The 18,092-nt window shown below is 41.1% G+C and overlaps 1 protein-coding gene across 3 annotated transcripts in view; it reads left to right on the forward strand.

The window, feature by feature from the left end:
• FAM193A (family with sequence similarity 193 member A) overlaps positions 1–18,092 on the forward strand; it is a 155,060-nt gene that overhangs the window by 104,948 nt on the left and 32,020 nt on the right. For 2 of the 3 annotated variants that reach the window (XM_019526283.1, XM_019526285.1), the window contains 6 exons: positions 3,611–3,862; positions 7,558–7,756; positions 9,561–9,833; positions 10,288–10,570; positions 14,065–14,251; positions 15,825–16,055. In XM_019526283.1, coding sequence (XP_019381828.1) covers positions 3,611–3,862; positions 7,558–7,756; positions 9,561–9,833; positions 10,288–10,570; positions 14,065–14,251; positions 15,825–16,055 — 1,425 coding nt within the window. The remainder of the gene's footprint in view (positions 1–3,610; positions 3,863–7,557; positions 7,757–9,560; positions 9,834–10,287; positions 10,571–14,064; positions 14,252–15,824; positions 16,056–18,092) is intronic. The other variant, XM_019526284.1, reaches the window with a different exon arrangement.

The following is an 18,092-nucleotide window of genomic DNA, read 5'->3' on the forward strand; positions in this document are numbered from 1 at the left end:
GTCCTGTATCTCAGCCAGGAACCTCCTGGAACAGTCCGTCCTGACTGACTGTTCCTCCCAGCAGATGTCCGGGTAATTAAAATCACCCATGACCACTACATCCCTTGCCTTAAGTGCCACCTGAGCTCCATGCTGTTGCAGCCCACCCCTGGGCAAGGGCTCCATGCTGCAGCCAGCCCCACACTCTGCTCTCACCCAGCTACAGTAACCCCCCCACCCCCCGCCCTACTTCCCTACCTGCTGCCCAGAGGAAGCGGGATGCCAAGGAAGCCTGCAGCAGCAACCCTGCCTGTGCTAGGGGGGCTGGCCCTTCCACCCACAAGGGTGAGAGCGAGGCATAATGGGACATGTTGGGGGTGAGTGTAGGTGCCTTGCTCCCACCCTTGCAGGTGGAAGGGTAGTGGGGGGCACCTTGGGCCAGATGAAAGTGCCTGGCATGCCAGATTTTAGCCTGTGGGCCGTATTTGCCCACCCCAGCTTAGAAATTGATTCTTTGCGGACCTGCTCCATGATTCTTTTAAGAGACTGAGGTGAGACTGACTCTTCTGTAGTTCCCTGGTTCCTCCACCTTACCTTTCTTAAAGATGGACACTATATTTGTCCAGTCATCCAGGACCTCTTCCAATCGCTATGAGTTTTCAAAGATGATAGCCAGTGGCTCTGCAATTACATTGGCCAACTCTGTCATCACCCTCGGGTGCATCGTGTCTGGCTCCACAAACCTGTACACATCCAGCTTTTCTAAATAGTCCCTAATCTGTTCTTTCACCACTGTTGCTGACTTGCTCCCCAAACTGTGCTGCCAGGTACAGTAGCATGGAAGCTGACCTTGCCTTGAAGACTGTGGTAAAAAGAAAGCATTGAGTATTTCCCATCAGCCTTTTTTGCAGGCCCCTCCTGTTGCCCCTTCCAGCTTGTGCTTTTTCCAGGTCACCTGCTTCCCCACTTACCTTGGGGCTTTGGTCTCCATCCTCTGGCAAACCTAATTTAAAGCCCTCCTCACTAAGTTAGCTTGTACTGTTACAAGACCATGCACATGTAATGTTTTCATCATAATAGCTGCTGTGCGCTCTAGTGCAGCTGCAGCTCACCCTCACATTTTAAAGCACCTAAAGGGAATGTTTGTCCATACCTTAGTTAAGTTGTATATCTTGTACTCCATTGTAGTTTACATTTATGTACAAAAAAATCATTGTAAAATTACACCAGGGTATGTGAATACCTGCTAGTGCTCATACTCAATATATTTGTCCATGGAGATATTATTAGGTAGTCACAAGACATATGCCTAACACATGAATGTATAGCAGAAATATGGTTGGCAGTTCCATCCTTGAATCAACACCTGTCTGACATTTTTATCAGGTGCTGAGCTTTTATGTTGATGCTGCTGTCTTAGAAAAGGCTGCCTCCTGTTTGCAAGTAGTACTCCTGCCAATATGAACTTTTAACATATGTAAACAGAAATAAAGGATGAATTGGCTGTTCTGAGCTTTGGGATCTGTTCTTTTAATGGGAAAAATGTTAAGTTACTAATTGTTTTAGAACAGTGGACTGGCAGTAGAAATAATTAATACAGTTTGCAACAGATTTTCATACAAAGGGAGTCATGGATAGCTAAGTACTTCATTCTTTTTTTCGTTAAATGTGTTGCATATATATCTCCTGTGGTTTGGTACCATATTGAATTACTAATTTGTTTCCCTAAAATGCCTGAAGAGTCATAATTAGCACTGCTTAACGTTTTAATAGCTTTAGATTTTAATTGGTAAATAATATTTCAAGTGAGCTGACTTTTTTTTTTTCTTTTTACAAGATCAAATTGCTATGTTTCAAAGGAGGCTATATGTGCTGCTGAGAAAAACCAGTTATCTTCTGTTATAACCTGATTGCTTGTGTATATATAATGTCATGTTAGTCAAATGTTTGTCTGTTATTTATATATATATATATATATATATATTAAGGACGACACTGCTAGTCTAAAGAACCTTTCTTAAATAAACTGAATATATTGAGTATCAAATGGTGGAATATATATAAAATGTTCTATATATAATGTTCCAAATGGTGGAGTGTGTGTATAAAAAATAAATAAAATGTTGTCTTTAGCAACACCATTAGCTAGGGGAATTACAGCTTTGACTAGAAGCACTTCCCATATACAATATTTCATAAAACAATTTTATTTGTTCTCTGAGATCTGTACCAAACCTAGTCCTTCAATTTATTTCTGCTATCTAATATTTAATGTTCTACCAGCTTCCATTATTCTTTATAAATAAGGGCAAGGGGAACTAATAGTAGACTGAACTAGGGTGTTCTGTTTTACGATAGCCAGAACCAAGCTATTCGGCTTATATCCCAGGTACTCAGAATCTGAAGGTGTTTACACACATACTCAGCCAACTTAAAGGTAACTTAACTAAGCCAACTTAAGTCATGTCAGAGTGCATATACTGTATCTCCTTGACATAGTCACAGCCATCTTGTGAACTAAATTGACTTAACTAATGTAGCCTAAGATAATATACTTCCAAAGAGGTGTGTTATTTTGCACCACGTTAGTTAAGCTGATAATACACCTTGGAGGTGTATTATTTTGTGCTGCATTTAAGTTGACTTTGCTTCACATATGTGTCCTCTCACAGTTAAGTTGGCTTAACTGTTAGAAATTTAGCATGTGTGTACACACCCTATATGTTTTAAAAAGCCTGTAGAGATGGGCTTAAAGAACATGCTATGGCAACATGGAGACTCTTGAGCTTAATATTGAATGATATCAAAATTGGTTACAAATTGGGTAATGTATTCTGCCTGTTGAAGGTAATAGCTCCCTCAGTGAAAGTGCAGGCAGCCCATTATTTCCATAAAAAAAAAATTATTCTTAGACATGTAGGACATGCACTTATTTAATGTTATGTTGTCTACAGAGAAGTCCAGATCTCATTCTGTCTTTGGAAGAGCTCTTCCACAGCTATTTATTTAGATTACTAGTACCCGTTTCCTTCAGTAAGATGACTTCTTGGGAGTTAATGTCCATGCAGTGCATGGGACAAAGCAGCCAAGAAGAATTATGGTGGTTATATGGGTTGTCCAGATCTGATATGCTTGTTTCCACAATGAGCTACCCTGCTGCTATTATAGAGGCCACTAATATTAAGATTCTGTATGAAGAATCTGTATTCTGCATGGATGGTGTATATCTGGGCAGTGCACTTAAAGAACTGCACTTAGTAGAGTATGTAACCTGATGATTCAGCTTTTGAATAGCTTGATAGGTAAAAAGGATTTTTCTTCACTTCCAAGCAAGAACCAAACTATACCATCTGTGCTTTTAGTCTTGACTATAGAAATGTCCATAATATCCTCTGAATATTTGTAATGGCCTTTGCTACAGACATGTAAACCTTGAGGTATATTGGGTTTCAGTTTTAACCCTATTCCTTTAATGTTATCGGTGTTGCCCATCTGTAAACTGTACCTTTTGTTCTCAGTTGCATATAACTGAAAAAAATTAAACTTACTGTTTTGCCATATGCAAAGGGACCAGAAAACTAACTGATTTATTTGTCTGGCAAAATAAGGTTAACTTTTTTCACTCTTACAGGTTGATCAAGGTCCAAATACTTGTGAATGTCATGTTTGCAAACAAGAAGCTTCAGGTCTGACTGCCTCAGCACTTACCGCTGGACGTCTTCCTGCTGGTCATCAGTTTATAAACCCAGAAAAGCCTGCACATCCTGCACTTCACCTTTATCCTCATATCCATGGACATATACCATTGCATACTATTCCCCATCTGCCTCGTCCACTTATCCACCCCACCTTATATACAGCTTCTCCCTTTACACACAATAAGGTAAGTAGGGTGAAGAAAGTGCTTTCTGGTTATAGAAGAACAATTGTAAATATGTATAAAATACTTTGCTTCACTAATAGAGCTGTGTGCCAGTGAAACCATAATCAACTATTCTACAGGGTAATTTGTTCGTATAATCTGTGAACTAAAAATAAAAATAAATATAATCTTATGATGGAATTTAGCCATCATTTAGCTAGTAGTTTCTTTCCATCAGCCTAGCCCTGGTAAAGAGTTTGTTAGAACTGACATACATAAATGTAGCAAATTTTTAAAAGATTACCACAATCCTTTCTAGCGTACCATAGCTCTGTTATATGTTGTATTTTGGTATGGTTGAGATTTAAAGCATTGAAGAGGCGAGAGTGTTCCTTCTTGGCATTGGTATCCTGGGTTTAGATAATGTGTTGATGCTGTAAATATGCCAAGGTGTTGAGGACTACCACTGAATGTGCTGGTACCTTTAGGAGAGAGTGCAAATTCAACAAAATTCTTTTGTAGAATAGCATGGCTAGGTAACAAGAAAAGGATCCATTTTCTTAACACTGATACTGAAGAAATGAGGATCACGTAACTGTCTTGATAGCTTTTCCAAAGCATACACATATGAAATCTAAAGCAGGGTATCCTAGTGGGCTGTTGTCCCGTGTCTGTTTTGTTGGGGTTTTTTTTCCCCCTCATTTTTAAGATTTGAGGGGTGTGCCCTTCCAAATTGTCAGGAGATATGCATTTCATAACAGCAAATTTGAACCAAAAGGTGCTTCACATTTTCAGAGCAAGGTAATCTGAAAAGTGGGTTCTAAAATTTGGTTCTTGCATTCTGTCTCTTCTAGGATTAAATTTATGTGAAAAATGAGTTCTCAGTTGGTACTAAAACTTGATTGGAGAGACAAAATAAGGATTTTTTTTCAAAGGGAAAAATTGCAACTGAAATGAAAAGCTTCTTGGGGTTGTATTTTGGAAGGCTGAATTTAGGCTGAATCCTCTACTGCTCATGGTGATAATGCCTAAGGGGAGAAGTCAACTTCACTCTCAGATTACTGGCTATATTTACAGACCTGGTAGTCAGAAGGTAAAATATTTAGTTGAAAATGGAACAGATTCTTTAGCTGAAGCAGAATCTTCTCTTGAAGGTGTCAGTTATTCAAATACAGAAACCCACAATTCCCTTTTGAACATGTCACTCTTCTGATCAGCTGGTTTGAGTCATAGATTCGTTCTATTCAGATGGAGGCTTTAATGTGAGACCCAAAGAATTTGAAAATGTATTTTAAGTATGGAAATAATAATACTTTTACATTTAAAATCTTAATCAGTGACATAAAAAAAGCACGGAACATAATACATCTATTGGTGTGTATGTAGTCAAATGCAAGTAAACTATTAAGGTGATAGGCATTGTCTGCAGGGGTGGACAGTTATTTAGAGCGGAGGGCCGTTTACTGAGTTTTGGCAAGCCATCGAGGGCCACATGATAGGCAGCCGGGGCAGATGAATATAAATTTTCTAAATTTATTAGAGGCCTCGCGAGCCAGATAGAATGGCCTGGCAGGCCGCATATGGCTCCCGGGCCGCATTTTGCCCACCCCTGGGCCAAGGAGTGAAGAAAGTTATGTGATGCACACTCTAATGAGTAGGTAGTAAATTGGTGGGAAAACAAGGGTACTCTGAATAGGATAAATTGTGTTTGTAGTTTGAGAAATAGGTAAAAGGAAGAGGTTTGTAATGGGTTTGAATTAAGTGAAGGAGCTGAATAAAGTCAGGCATGAAGTGAGTAAAAACAGCAGAGAATGAAGCAAGTTAACATTACTCATTGGAGAAAGCAAAGAAATAAGTTAGTGGAGCAAGAAGTGTGGGTAAACTTTGAAAATTGCAATGGAGACTTTATACTTGTATTGTAAGGTGGCCAGAAATCCTGTTAAGATTGAGGAGTGAGTGAGTGAGTGTATGGTATTTCCAGATACAGGTTAAAAAATGCATAGGACTTGATTGTATTTGGAGAAATTATCACGTTATTAAGCAAAAGAAAGATCACATTTTGCTTAAAGCAGAGTAAGTCCTGTGGGTAAGATTTGAGTTCATTTCTTAATTTTGATGCAACTTTTGTGAGCTTGGACAAGTCACTAAGGGCCAGGTCCACAAAGTTATGTAAACACCTTAACTCCCGTTGAAATCCGTAGGAATTTTAAACAAATTTATGGATCTGGGTGTTTAAATCTTTTTCTGTTATGCATCTGTCTGGGGAAAAACATGACAAGTAATAGCTGGGGTGAGAGAAGTCATGAGTTTGTGGTGCACAGATTCTAATGCGGTAATGGACTTGTTAGCAGCTCTGGCTTTTGTTCCATTTTAAATGCATCACCTATAGGCTGCACCTAATAAGTAGTCCTTTGTCAGGTACAGTGCAAAACAAGAGGAGAGGAATCTCCAGCATCAGTAGAACTTGAGTAGCCAATGGCTCGGCTCGGCGTGGTACTCATCCTTTGAAGGATATTGTCTGGAGGGATCAAATAAAGAGGGAGATGAACATAACAATGGAGGGGGGAGTATGAACAAGCAGGGTGTTAATCCTTGGAAAAGACTGTCTGGAGTGAGTGAGAGAGGTGGGTGGGGAAAGACCAGCTGAGCAGTTTTGGGACTTAGGGCTGGAATGACTGCAAAAGAGAACAGCAGAGCAATCCTTGGAGGTGCTCTGGACTGCATATGCTGTGTCAGGGATAGAGGGATTACCTGATCCTTTCGAAGGGACTAGAGAATCTCTGGCTGACCTGCCTTTGCCCTAGTAAATGCCTTTGGGATAAGAAGAGACTGGGCTGATTGTCCTGAGATGTGTTTTGCATCAAAAGGGTGGGTGGGGGAGGGTAACAGCCATTTACATATGCAGCCTGAATGGCAGTTAGCCACTGTTGTCCTAGGGCAAAGTATTAATTCAGATGCTTCACAGGAACTTAACATGGGAAAATAGGCTTATGTGTCTGTAGGATCCCAGGATATAAGGCATTGCCCTGGTAGGAATTGAACTTGCGGTTTTTAGCTTTAGTTCTCTCCAGCAAGACCTCCTTGAATTGGGGCCAGGGAGGGTGAAGGACCAAAAAGCAGGGTCAGGGAGTGGGTTAGAGCCTGGACCCTCTACCCTCCACATCCTTGTCCTAGAAGTCCAAGCCTGGGCTGGCATCAGGGAATGCCTGAGAGCAGACAAAGCTGCTGTGGTCCCAAGAAAGCACCACCCCCTCCATGCTTAGAGGTTTGTCATAGAGGATTGTTGTCTGAGAAACCATAGGCAGTCAGATTCCTTTAGGTTTGTGCTTATGCATATATAATTCTTAAAAAATGAAGACTCGCAGAAATGTAACATGAGCGCAGCTTTTTCATGAAGGAGATTTTTCTTTCTAAATTCTGCAGTAAACTTTTTTCTTTAAAGGCTATAAAAAGCTAGTATACATTTGTTTATACGTGTATAAAACAGGTAATTTGTTAACAGACATACATGCAGAAAAGAAATATATCCATGTTATCCATATGTAAAAAGAAATAAACCTATTCTAGTTATCTCTTTGGGATATGATCATTGTTACTTCAGTTTTCCAGAATGCCTTTCGTGATCAGAACACTTCATAATGAGTGGAATTTTGCTGTTGGAGTGACTGTAGAAGCAAACAGAATATTAATTAGAAAATACTCTTATAATTTTGTAGGCATTACCACCAGCACCGGTTCAGAATCATACAAACAAGCATCAAGTATTCAGTGCATCACTCCAAGATCATATTTATCCCAGCTGCTTTGGGAGCACTCCAGACTGGAATAGCTCTAAATTTCTAAGTCTTTGGGAACAAGAAATGATGAGTGACAAGAACTGGAATCCTGCTACTTTTTTGCCTGACACACTTCCTGGTGAGGGTTTGTTATAACTTCACACTGAATAGCTAAGAAAACTACATTATAAAACTGAACATGGCAGTTTGTCACTGGTGCATTTCATTGTCGCTTTTGAGAGTGGCTCTGGCAAAGATTTGCTTTAATAATTTCCCGTCTATGTTATTACAGTGGCTGAAAACATGAAAATAAAAGCTGTTCAATATCATGATAAGTGCACTAACAGTAAGAAACTGATGCCTTTTGGCTCTGATATTTAGACAGAGGTTTGCATTTTCAGATTTGTGTAGTTACAGAAAAAGATTTGTGAATTTGGTGACTCTCGTAAGGTAGGGAGACCAGATAAAACTCCTGAGTTTCCTTCTACCAAGACCTTATTCTTGTTTCTTAAAACTGTAGGAGTGTGGCTAGAATAATACCACAATATCTACCACAGGTTCCTTCCTCTTGTAGCTGTGGTAGCCCAAAACTGTGAGAGCTGACTGGACAACACTTGTGCAAAAAATAAAGCACGTACTAAAGAATGTTTTGTTGTGTTACATTATTTAGACCCTCGAATAATTTAATTTCACTTTTCATGATGAGATGAGAAGAATATCAATTGCCTGTTGACAGGCTGCTTACAGACATTAAAAAACAAACAAAACCCAGAGCTTTACTTTAAACTCTTGTACCCCCATGCTGAGCCCAGTGCACACCCAAAAGAGGCATCGTACGAGTTGGACCCAGCTCATTCAACAGCTGTATAAATCAGGTGCTTTAGTGGGGCTTTTTTGGCACTTTTATCTAATAGCTGATTGAATCAGCTATTAGATAAAAGCACCAAAAGGTCCCGCTGAAGTGCCCAATATATACAAACGCTGTAGAGCTGGTACAAACTAACATACTGCTGCTTCAAGTAAAGTGCATTTTCCCCTCACACCTGTCAGGAGTCAGAAATGTGAGGGTAAAGGCTTATTCAGACTTTCATGTGTATGGGAGATCCTGTGCCAAAGGTTCAGTAAATCTTGCTTTGTTAAACCAGCAAGTCTGATGGTGTTGTACAATCTGTGCCAGTTTACAGCAACATGTTGGAAACCTATAAAATATTTTTGAAGCAAGGAGTAATTTGTGCATCTTACTACTCTCTCGCCATAACCAATATTTCATATTGAAAGAAGACTGTCCATTAGTGTTCTTTTACCCAGGCTGTTTTAAGTCTCCTTTGCAGGCTCCTTTGCAGCCAATTAGTATCCAGCTACAGTAGTAGCATTACAAAAAAAAAAAAAAGTAGAATATAGTCCATTGGCTATAGTCCATAGTATTGGGACAGCCACAGGCATGTGTATCTGGCGGATCTCAAAAGAGCCAGCAATATCAGTTCATTTATTATTGGATAGAAGTTTATATCACAAACCCCACCCTCCATGATGGAAGTGGTGTACTGCCACTGCCTGTGCTGTAACTGTTAACTGACTAGCCTGGGGGTAAAACTCAAGCTGCTTAAACTGAAACTTTTCAGAAAGCCTAAATTCATTTGAAAAGGACATACAGAAATATATGGAAATGTGGGGTGCCACTTGTTACCATTACTAATGTTTAAAACATTCTTCAAATTGTAACTTTTGGTTTATATGATAATCTTGCCTGAGAATTTAAATTTATGGCTGTATTCACTGAAAATGCACGCACTTTAGTAGTCTTACTGGGTCAACATTAGCAACACACCTTTTAGATGTAGCACGTCAGGATTCAGCACATTACCACATGTTTAACTCAAAGTGCCATAAAACACAATTCTGGTAATTCTAGGAGTCTTAATTACTGTGTGTTTCAATTGAAGGGAGTGATATATTAGCACCAGCACTCTCAGAAATAAGACCTGAAGCACTTCCTACTACATCTAGCAATGAAGCAACAGCAGTTACTGATAGCAAAGAGAAAAAAATTGCTGCAAAGAAGAAATGTCTGTACAATTTCCAGGATGCCTTTATGGAAGCTAATAAAGTTGTCATGGCAACCTCTTCTGCCACTTCTTCTGTCTCCTGCACAGCCACTACAGTGCAGTCAAGCAGCAACCAGTTTAAAGTATCATCCAAGCGACCTTCATCAATAGGTAAGGATTGCTATTCCTATAAAATTACCAGATGTTGTTGCTTAATTTAATCGCAGACATAAAGGTTGTATTATCACTTATGCTATGTAAATGGTAAACAGCTTCTTTTGATTAAAATATAGGTATTACATTTGAGTTGTTTTCTGTATGCTTATCCGAAAAGGTTTTTATAATTAATCTTAAAATCAGTGTTTATTTTACCAAAGTGTCAATGTCAAAAGAGCAGCTGCTTAACCCATTGAAGTCTGTTTTAAGGGGTTTTTTTCCCCCCTTATTTGATTTGTGACCAAAATATAGCTATAGTGAAAAGGATCACTTATGTGGTTCTTAAAAAGAATAGAAGTCAGGATGCAGGTACTGCAGTTGGAATGGTTGGTTAGGTAGTTAAGTGGTAATGTTGATCCATTTCCTTTGAAAAAGCTCGTAAATTTTTCCTTGTTTTTTTCACATCTAGGTGAAGTGTTCCATAATATCAATAAAGAGGACCATAGACATTCTGCACCTGTAGCGCCACGGAATAGCCCTACTAGTTTAGCATCACTTCCTTCACTTTCTCCTGCTGCATTGTCTCCAGCTTCTACCCCGCATCTTCCAAAACTTGCTGCTCCATCTTTCCCCAAAACTGCTGCAACAGCCCCTGGATTTGTGGATCCCCATTTAGGTCTTTGCCCCCCCACCGTTGCACCCCCTACTTCAACCACAGACAGTTCTGTAAGTGCTCCACCAAGTGTGTGCAGGTGAGTGGACTTTGGTTATTCTTATATTTATATTAAAACAGTAACACAGTTGAAATTAAAAAGCACACTTATCACATCACATCGTAAACAATTACACTGAGAGAGTGTGCCTTGTCTGTTAGTTAAATGTGAACAGTGTTGTGTTCTGTGACTTGGTACGTCCCTGGTGTGGCTGTGAGACTTTGCCTAAGTCAGCTCAGTTGTGACCTTGCACACACAACTATGGCCATGGTGATGAAACATGTAGTGTTCCATGCTCTTGTGTAGCACCAGAGTTTAACCTGCTCAGTTCTTAAATGTTTTTTTTTAAAATGCTGTCTGTGCCAAAAATGTTATCTGGATTGGGGAAAACAAATTGTTCCTTCCAGTTAGCGGTTCCCAATCTGTGGTATGGGTACCACCAGTGATACGCAGACAACCTGTCAGTGGTACACATTAACAGATTTATTATAATTGCTGTATATGACAAAAATTTGCTGGTGGTACTTTAGGTTGAACTGAAAAATTTGCTTGTGGTACTTACGGTTGTATTATTTTAAATTGCTGGTGTACAATCTCAGAGTTTGGGAACTGCTGTTCTAGTTGATCCATCTTTCCCCAATAACAAAGCAGTTTGGACCTAAGTGCAAATTCTTCTGATGATGCATATACCAGAAATAGGCTTCATCTCATTTAGCATAGCCATGAAACACAAAAAGCATTAAAGATTAGTAAAAAGCAGTGTAATCTTAAAATAATCCAACTTTGCTCGGTAACCAGATAGACAGCATGCTTCTTCAGCAAGGTACCATATTTAAACATTTTTTAAGCATGACATTTTAAACTACCTAGGGTATCAGTTCCTCATTTGAACTATGGGTACAGTCCTATAGAGCTTGCAGTGTTTCAAGTTTGTAAAGATCTTACAAAGGTTCAAACAAATAACCCTATGCAATTGTAAGATGTTAGGGAAGATTGTTAAATCAGCGTCACTATAATATCCAAGCATTTGAACAGTGCCAGTTGAATCCTCTGAGTGCTCTGGCCCATAGCACTGTTGTGGTTGTTATGGAGTAGACTGAAGAAGGCTTACAGCAATACTTATCAGTGGAGAAAATACAAATTAAGCTGACACTTGAGTTGGTGTCAAAGAGATTTAACTGTATAACATCTGGTTAGATTTATATTTCTGATATCACAAAACAATTTGTTGCTATTTAGGCCTGAAAAAAATTATTGAAGCTTTACAAAGGGGAGAGATTTATTCTGATATAGGGCACCTAGTGCAATAGAACCCACACTTTTTTTTGTTAGCGTCTCTAGGTGCTAACATCCTACAAAATATGTTAAGATATGTTAGTGAATGACGTGGAGAAGAATTCAGAAAAAAATATTGTGACAGGATACGAATAAGTGATCTGTCTTCTGATGAAAACTGCATTCAGCTCTGGTCACTCAGTTTAAAAATGAGATGGAAGGGATTCTGAGATGGGTGGTGAGCATGAATAGAGGCACAGAAAACAATTTCAGATGAACACTGGGAAGATTAGAATCAGTTTTTATCTTCAAAAGGAGATTAAATACAAAAGTATCCTGATAAATATATCTAGAGAATAGATTATGCCTCCATTTCATCGTCCCTCTAGTACGAAGACAAGGGGATATTAATGACCCAAAGAAATACTTTTACCAGATATTACTGCAGTTGAATTCCATATACTAATTGAATGAAAAAAAAAAAACTAAGAGCTTAGCAGGTTTCAAGGAGGATTGGATGTGGTAGATTACAGGATGCTGCAGAATTGCAATGATCAGGGTTATTTTAAAATATTTAAGGACCAAAACCTCTTGTCTAGTGAAGAAAGAAAGAAAGTTTTCTCAGGACAGACTGGTCTTACAGTCTGCTACACAGCTGCCTGCTTATTCTTCTGAATACAGTGGACTGGATGGACCACTGGTGGCTTTTTATTTTCAGCTGGCTTGGAGGCTCTTGACTAAAGTAGAGTTTGGACACCTGTTGAAGAAAGAGAAAACCAAGAAGAAGCCAAGCTGTGTGTGATCATCCAGTTCTCTGTAAACCACCAGGAATCAGTAGCAGTCATTAGCAATCCATTGCAGTCAAGGATGATTGTCTTCCACAGTTGCCTTATCTGTGGGTCTGAAAATGGCTAATTGACCATGAGGGTTCTGATGTTCCAGGTCCCAAAGTTGATTGTGTGTCTTCATTGTTTGTTTGTTTTTTGACCACAGTAAAGCAATCCCACTGGACACAGTTATCCAGTCAGGAAACAAGTAGGGAGACTGGGTGTCTGTACACGTGCTCCAGGGCAGAGCAGGGGGCATTTTAATCAAAGTGGACCTCAGGAGCCACTTCAGTTAAAATGCCTGCGGCATCCAGTGTATTCTGCATCCCCGCACTTCAAAATGGCGGCAGGGCTGCTTTAACTAAAGCTTGTTTGACAAGCTTTAATTAAAGCACCCCCACTGCCACTGAAATGTGGGGATGCTGAATACGTGAGACACTGCAGCACACTGGAGCTTTCTGATTACAGCAGACTCAGTTAATCAAGTCTGCTCTGACATGTTCTAACTGGAGCATGTGTTAAAGTGCCTGGTAAGTTTAGAGCCCCTTTTCTAGCCCACTCCCCACATGGGGTGAGCAGAGAGGATCCTAAAGAGGGCTGCTCAGTTTGTTACAGCTGCCTAATTGCACTCCTGCCTCATACAAGGAGCAGGACAAAATCATAGATGACCCTCTTGTAATGGCCTCTTCTGTGCCAGTTCATGGCCCAGAGGTCCAGCCCTTGCAATCCTGCTGTTGCATCACTAGCTGGTCAGTGAAGGGCTTGAAAAATGTGCTAAAGCTCTTTTCATGGAAGACGCGTCCGCTTGATTTCTTTTATCGTGGAGACTCTGCTGCACATAGTTATTAACAGAATAGGACCTTGATCCAGTGGCAAGGAGACCAACTCAATTGGAGATCTTGTTATGCTGTAGCCTCTGTCCATCTTCACAGCCACTGAGATTCTAACATCTACCTGCTCCACCATTGAGGACTTGTAGACCCATGGCTGGGGGCTGGACAGATTAATAGTGGCAACCTACTCGCCATGTTACAGCACCATTAGCAGATATACGTGGCTTTTCAGGAGGGAAAACATCGCCATCTGCTGTCCCCATGACGCGGTGGTGGTGCTGCTGCTTGGTCTATGACTGCTTATTTGTCAGTTCCCCTTGCTTATTTTGCAGCCTACCTTCCTTGAAGGTCATTCCACTACCTGCCGCCTGTGGCTGCACTGGGTAGCAGTACAGCTCTACCACCAGGAATCAATGGACCACAGTTTCAGACTGATTCTCCTGTGATCATAACTAGATGGCAGTATTTTCATTAGTTATAAGATTCAAGAACCACTGTTCCTGAAGCATATACAAATATATCTATCTCTGTATACCTCTCTCAGACGTTTTCAGAATATATAAACAAAACCTTGTTTTGTTTGTTTGCTTTAATACAGTGACCCAGACTGTGAGGGCCATCGCTGTGATAACAGTAACACATATGATCATCAACAGTATGATGGAGAGGAGAGCCAAGATGAAGATAGCTGTTCAGAACATAGCTCCAGTACCTCAACATCAACAAATCAGAAAGAAGGAAAATACTGTGACTGTTGCTACTGTGAGTTCTTCGGCCATGGAGGAGTAAGTTGCACAGTTTGTTCTTTGTTTGGTTGTTTTTGGTTAGTTGGGTTTTTTTCGCTGCTCTCCTCTCAGAGCCATGCAAATGAGCTACATTGGCACCACTGCTGCTTCTCCCAGCCCCTTGCTCCCTGCTTGCAGTGCGAGTGCAAGGGGAGCTGGAAGCTGTTTCTGTGCTGCTGCCACTTTCTCTCCTTGGCCCTGGCTGGAAGCTGTGCTCTGTCTGCAGTCTTGAGGTGCTGGGGATAGGGAACAGGAGGAGAGAAGCGGCAGCACCCTGGGCACATCATCTACCTCCTCAGCCCTGGTGCAGCTCCCGGACCCTGACCAGCTCCCCTCTAGCTAAAAGCTACATTCACACCACAGGCTTGGGGGAGGGGGAGAAGGTGAAGAGAAGCAGCAGCCTTATGGGCACAGCTTCTGACTCCCCATCCCAGCTCCTCACTTCTCAGCCCCAGCACAAGCTCAGGCGCAAAGCTTTGCAGCTCTGCAAGGCATATGCTGCTGACCCCTGTATTAAAGGACAGAGAAGTAAGGGGAGGATCCTACAGACGTTAGAAATGGGAGTGAAAAATCGTAGAATTGAACTGGAAAATTGAACTGTTGCATCTTAAAAAAAACCTGTAAAGCAGCTGTTCAGGTGGAGGTAATTTAAGGGGCCAACAAACTGAATAAAGGGGTGGTAGTGGAGAGAAGATATTTGGTTCTGTAAGTGCTTAACGGGGTTATATTGTAGCAGAGTGTTCCCTCCAGACTCTTTATAAAAAGCATAAAGTTACTCAGTGGCTTAGCTGTAAGCAATGTGCTAGAGTTGAGCAAAGGAATATTTAGAAAGGAACGCTTCGAGAATATTCTCAACAAAAGAATTATGAAGTTGCTCCTTGACCCTAAAACTTTTCTTCATGTGGAACTTATTGTATAGTAACTGGTTCTGAAATGTTAAATGATTCATTTTTAATTACAGAATACCTGTTTTGAGCTGGCCTCACCTATTGCAAACAAAGAGCTTAATTTTAAATTTACTAAATCTTATGTTTCAAATGAGCAAACTTTCTTACATAGGGAATTTTTAATTTTCAGGTAAAGATAAGATTTATTGAAACAGCAATTTTGACCAGTTTGAGGCATTTTTAACTAAGTTTTTAAAGTGTATTAACTTATCATTTTGCCTTCTTTAGTCTTTAGTGTTTGGTTCAAAGTGGTGAGACTTGAAGTGCACGCCCTTTCATGGGCAGCATATTAGAAGGTTTCTTTTTTAATTTTAGTTTCAAAAACACTAAAAGTATCTATTTGAGTTTGTTGCCACACGTCAACATGGTACCAGGTTGTCATCTTATTGTCTCTGGGTCTTTAGTTATCTTCCTACCGATACCTACGATTGCAGAATTGCTTTAGGAATGGAATGCTTCTAGTTTGAGCCAGTCCAAATTCTGTTGTCTCAGTGCTGTTACCTGTTGAGCAAATTACACATGCAGCATAACTGGCATTGGATTCTGATATTATGTTGTAACCTATATAGGCTCTATTTGAAATTTTGTACCACAGAATTGTAAATCATCTTTCTTTCATCCCTTAGCCACCAGCTGCTCCAACCAGTAGAAATTATGCAGAAATGAGGGAAAAACTACGGTTACGTCTGACGAAAAGGAAAGAGGAACAGCCTAAGAAATCGGACCAGATTTCTGAAAGGGAGAGTGTAGTTGACCATCGAAAAGTGGAAGATTTACTCCAATTTATAAATAGCTCTGAGACCAAACCAGTAAGCAGCTCTCGGGCAGCCAAACGAGCAAGACATAAGCAAAGGAAGGTAAGAAATAGACCTGTTTGTCATAAACTGTATAACTTATGAATATATAATGTGTGTGTTTGTGCCATTCAGAATTATGTAGCACCAACTTAAGTTGACACTCTCACTTATTTTATAGTGGACATGTACAGCGTGCCTGGTTATAATCATGGTGCTATTTTCAGCTGTCTGCCTTTTTTTTTTAATTCCAAAGAAGGGAGGATTCACTAATACCTCTGTTGGACATGTTTTATTATTTGATTTACTAATACAGAAATTATATGCGATTTGAGAAAGAGAGCTTTCTAAGTGTAAAATTTCAGGAGCCCTAATGCACTCCAGAGCAGTTACATGACATTACTAATTAGAGGATGTCAAAAAACTCACGTTCTTCATGAAGGCAACAGTTACAGGGAAGTAGGCCTGTGTGAGTCGGCAGTGATCCGATCCGGCTTCGCATGCCAGGGATCCGATCCAGAGCTCTGGACCGGGTTTCTGTTTCAATCCGGCCAAAGTGGCTCCAAAGCTTCGGAGCCTCCTTGGAGATCTGGCCATAGGGGATAATGGGGAATCAATGAAATATCTATAACTTTGTTTTCTGTCTGATTTTTTGGATGAAACTTGAGGGGGTGGTAGTCCCTACTGACAGCATGAAGTCTGCCAAGTTTCAAGAAGATCGGTGCAGGTGTTTGAGGGGAACTGTACCCCAAATTCTTGAAAGCAAAACTCATGTCACATGTATGTGTTACAACACAGGGGGGTCAAAACTGCAGGGGTGCTAGCTCCTGGTGAGGCCCAAAAGCCTGCCAGGTTTCGAGAAGATCGGTGCAGGGGTTTGTGGGGTACTACACCTCAAGCTGCAGACGAGCAAAACTTGTGGCATGGGTGACAGTGTGTGTTGAGGCGCAGCAGGGTGAAAGCTGCAGGGATGGTGGCCCCTGCTGCGGCCACAACGCCTGCCAGCTGTCGAGGAGATTGGTGCAGGGGGCTTCTGGGGCCCTGTACCCCTAGCTGCTGACATGAAACTCGTGACATGGGTGCTTGTGCAACTGACTGTCTCTGTCTTGGGGCAGTTGATAGTCTGTATTGTTTATTTCCTCTCCTTAGTCTGTGCTTTTGTAGGTGTTAATTGATTCGTAATTAACTGGTTACATTAGCTAGGTACTGTGTATTGAGCTGGTCCCTGAGTGAATCATGATTGATTGGTAACTGGTAACACAGTAGCTTAGGAGCCAGGCCTGCAGTAGTGTGTCCCATGCCCCAAGACAGAGACAGTCAATTGCACAAGCACCCATGTTACAAGTTTTGCCTGTCAGCAGCCAGAGGTGCACTGATCTCCTGGACAGGTGGTAGGCATCGTGGCTGCAGCAGGAGCTACCACCCCTGCAGCTTTCACCCTGCTGTGCCTTAACACACACCGTGTCACCAATGTCATGAGTTTTGCTTGTCTGCAGCTTCAGGTGCAGTTCCCCCCAAACCCCTGCACTGAACTTCTTGAAACTTGGCAGGCTTTGTGGCCTCATGAGGAGCCACCACCCCTGCCGTTTCACCCCCCTGTGGCTTAACACACAGACGTAACATGAGTTTTGCTTTCAAGAATTTGGGGTGCAATTCCCCCCAAACTCCTGCACTGATCTTCTTGAAACTTGGCAGGCTTCGTGCTCTCAGCAGAGACTACAATCCCTGCAAATTTCATCCAAATCAGACAAAAAACAACAGTTACAGATATTTCATTGATTCCCCATTATACCCATGGCTGGGTTTCTGAAGAGGCTCTGAAGCTTTTCCAAAGCGCTTTGGAAGCTCTGAACCACTTCAGAAAGCCTAATGAAGCCAGCGCTTCGGTCTGGACATGCTACTTCGGATACCAAAGCGTCCGAAGCTACTTCGGATCCAAAGCTCTGTCCAAAGCCTCGCGCAGCCCTACAGGGAAGCATTCCTTCAGTTACCATGGAGGCATAGGAGTAGTATATTTGTGTTTGATATGTGGTAGAGTCAGGAATTGGAAACTGTTCATAATCAATGCACCATGTGCACCCCCCCCCCCCCCCCCCCCCC

The sequence above is a fragment of the Gavialis gangeticus genome, unplaced genomic scaffold (genome assembly GCF_001723915.1).
Source record: "Gavialis gangeticus isolate Ggan-Ray unplaced genomic scaffold, GavGan_comp1, whole genome shotgun sequence".
NCBI lineage: Eukaryota > Metazoa > Chordata > Crocodylia > Gavialidae > Gavialis > Gavialis gangeticus.